The 564-nt window shown below is 42.0% G+C and overlaps 1 protein-coding gene across 2 annotated transcripts in view; it reads left to right on the top strand.

The window, feature by feature from the left end:
* The first annotated feature begins 394 nt into the window (after positions 1-394).
* LOC127657276 (gephyrin-like) overlaps positions 395-564 on the top strand; it is a 123059-nt gene continuing 122889 nt past the window's right edge. Inside the window, exon 1 of one of the 2 annotated variants that reach the window (XM_052146001.1) lies at positions 395-527. In XM_052146001.1, coding sequence (XP_052001961.1) covers positions 497-527 — 31 coding nt within the window. In that variant the 5' untranslated portion in view covers positions 395-496. The remainder of the gene's footprint in view (positions 528-564) is intronic. The other variant, XM_052146002.1, reaches the window with a different exon arrangement.

Genomic DNA, 564 nt, shown 5'->3' with positions numbered 1-564 from the left:
TCTATACTCACCACGGACGCCACTTTCACTCCATGACGCCGTGTGAGTAACTCAAAACCTCCGAACCGGCAAACGCCATGTTCCCGAAAGAACAGAAACCGGCGCGCCACACAAAAACAACACACTTTAACTTAAACTAAACTAAACTTCGCAATTATAGTAAAGAGAAAAAAAGATAGAAAAGTTTGAAAAACGCACCTGCACACACCTCACAACCACGCTCCACTCGCTCCGCAACACTCACGCATGCGCACAGAGAGAGAGAGAGAGAGAGAGAGAGAGAGAGAGTGAGAGACAGAGCGAGAGAGACAGACAGAGGGAGATATATATATATATATATATATATATATATATATATATATATATAGAGAGAGAGAGAGAGAGAGAGAGAGAGAGAGAGAGAGAGAGACGATTGCTGAAAAGACTTGAGAAAGAAAAAGTATGAGGGGTTGGGGAAGTGAAAGAATGCAGGAAAGAATGGAATTGTCTTGGGAAGATGGTGTCCATACAGCCTACTTGGAAGTCAGGTTTGTTAAAATTCAACCTGCATATGTTTGAATTTGA

The sequence above is a fragment of the Xyrauchen texanus genome, chromosome 16 (genome assembly GCF_025860055.1).
Source record: "Xyrauchen texanus isolate HMW12.3.18 chromosome 16, RBS_HiC_50CHRs, whole genome shotgun sequence".
Classification (NCBI taxonomy): domain Eukaryota; kingdom Metazoa; phylum Chordata; class Actinopteri; order Cypriniformes; family Catostomidae; genus Xyrauchen; species Xyrauchen texanus.
The sequence above is the reverse complement of the archived record's forward strand: the minus strand, read 5'-3'. Positions and strand labels throughout refer to the sequence as shown.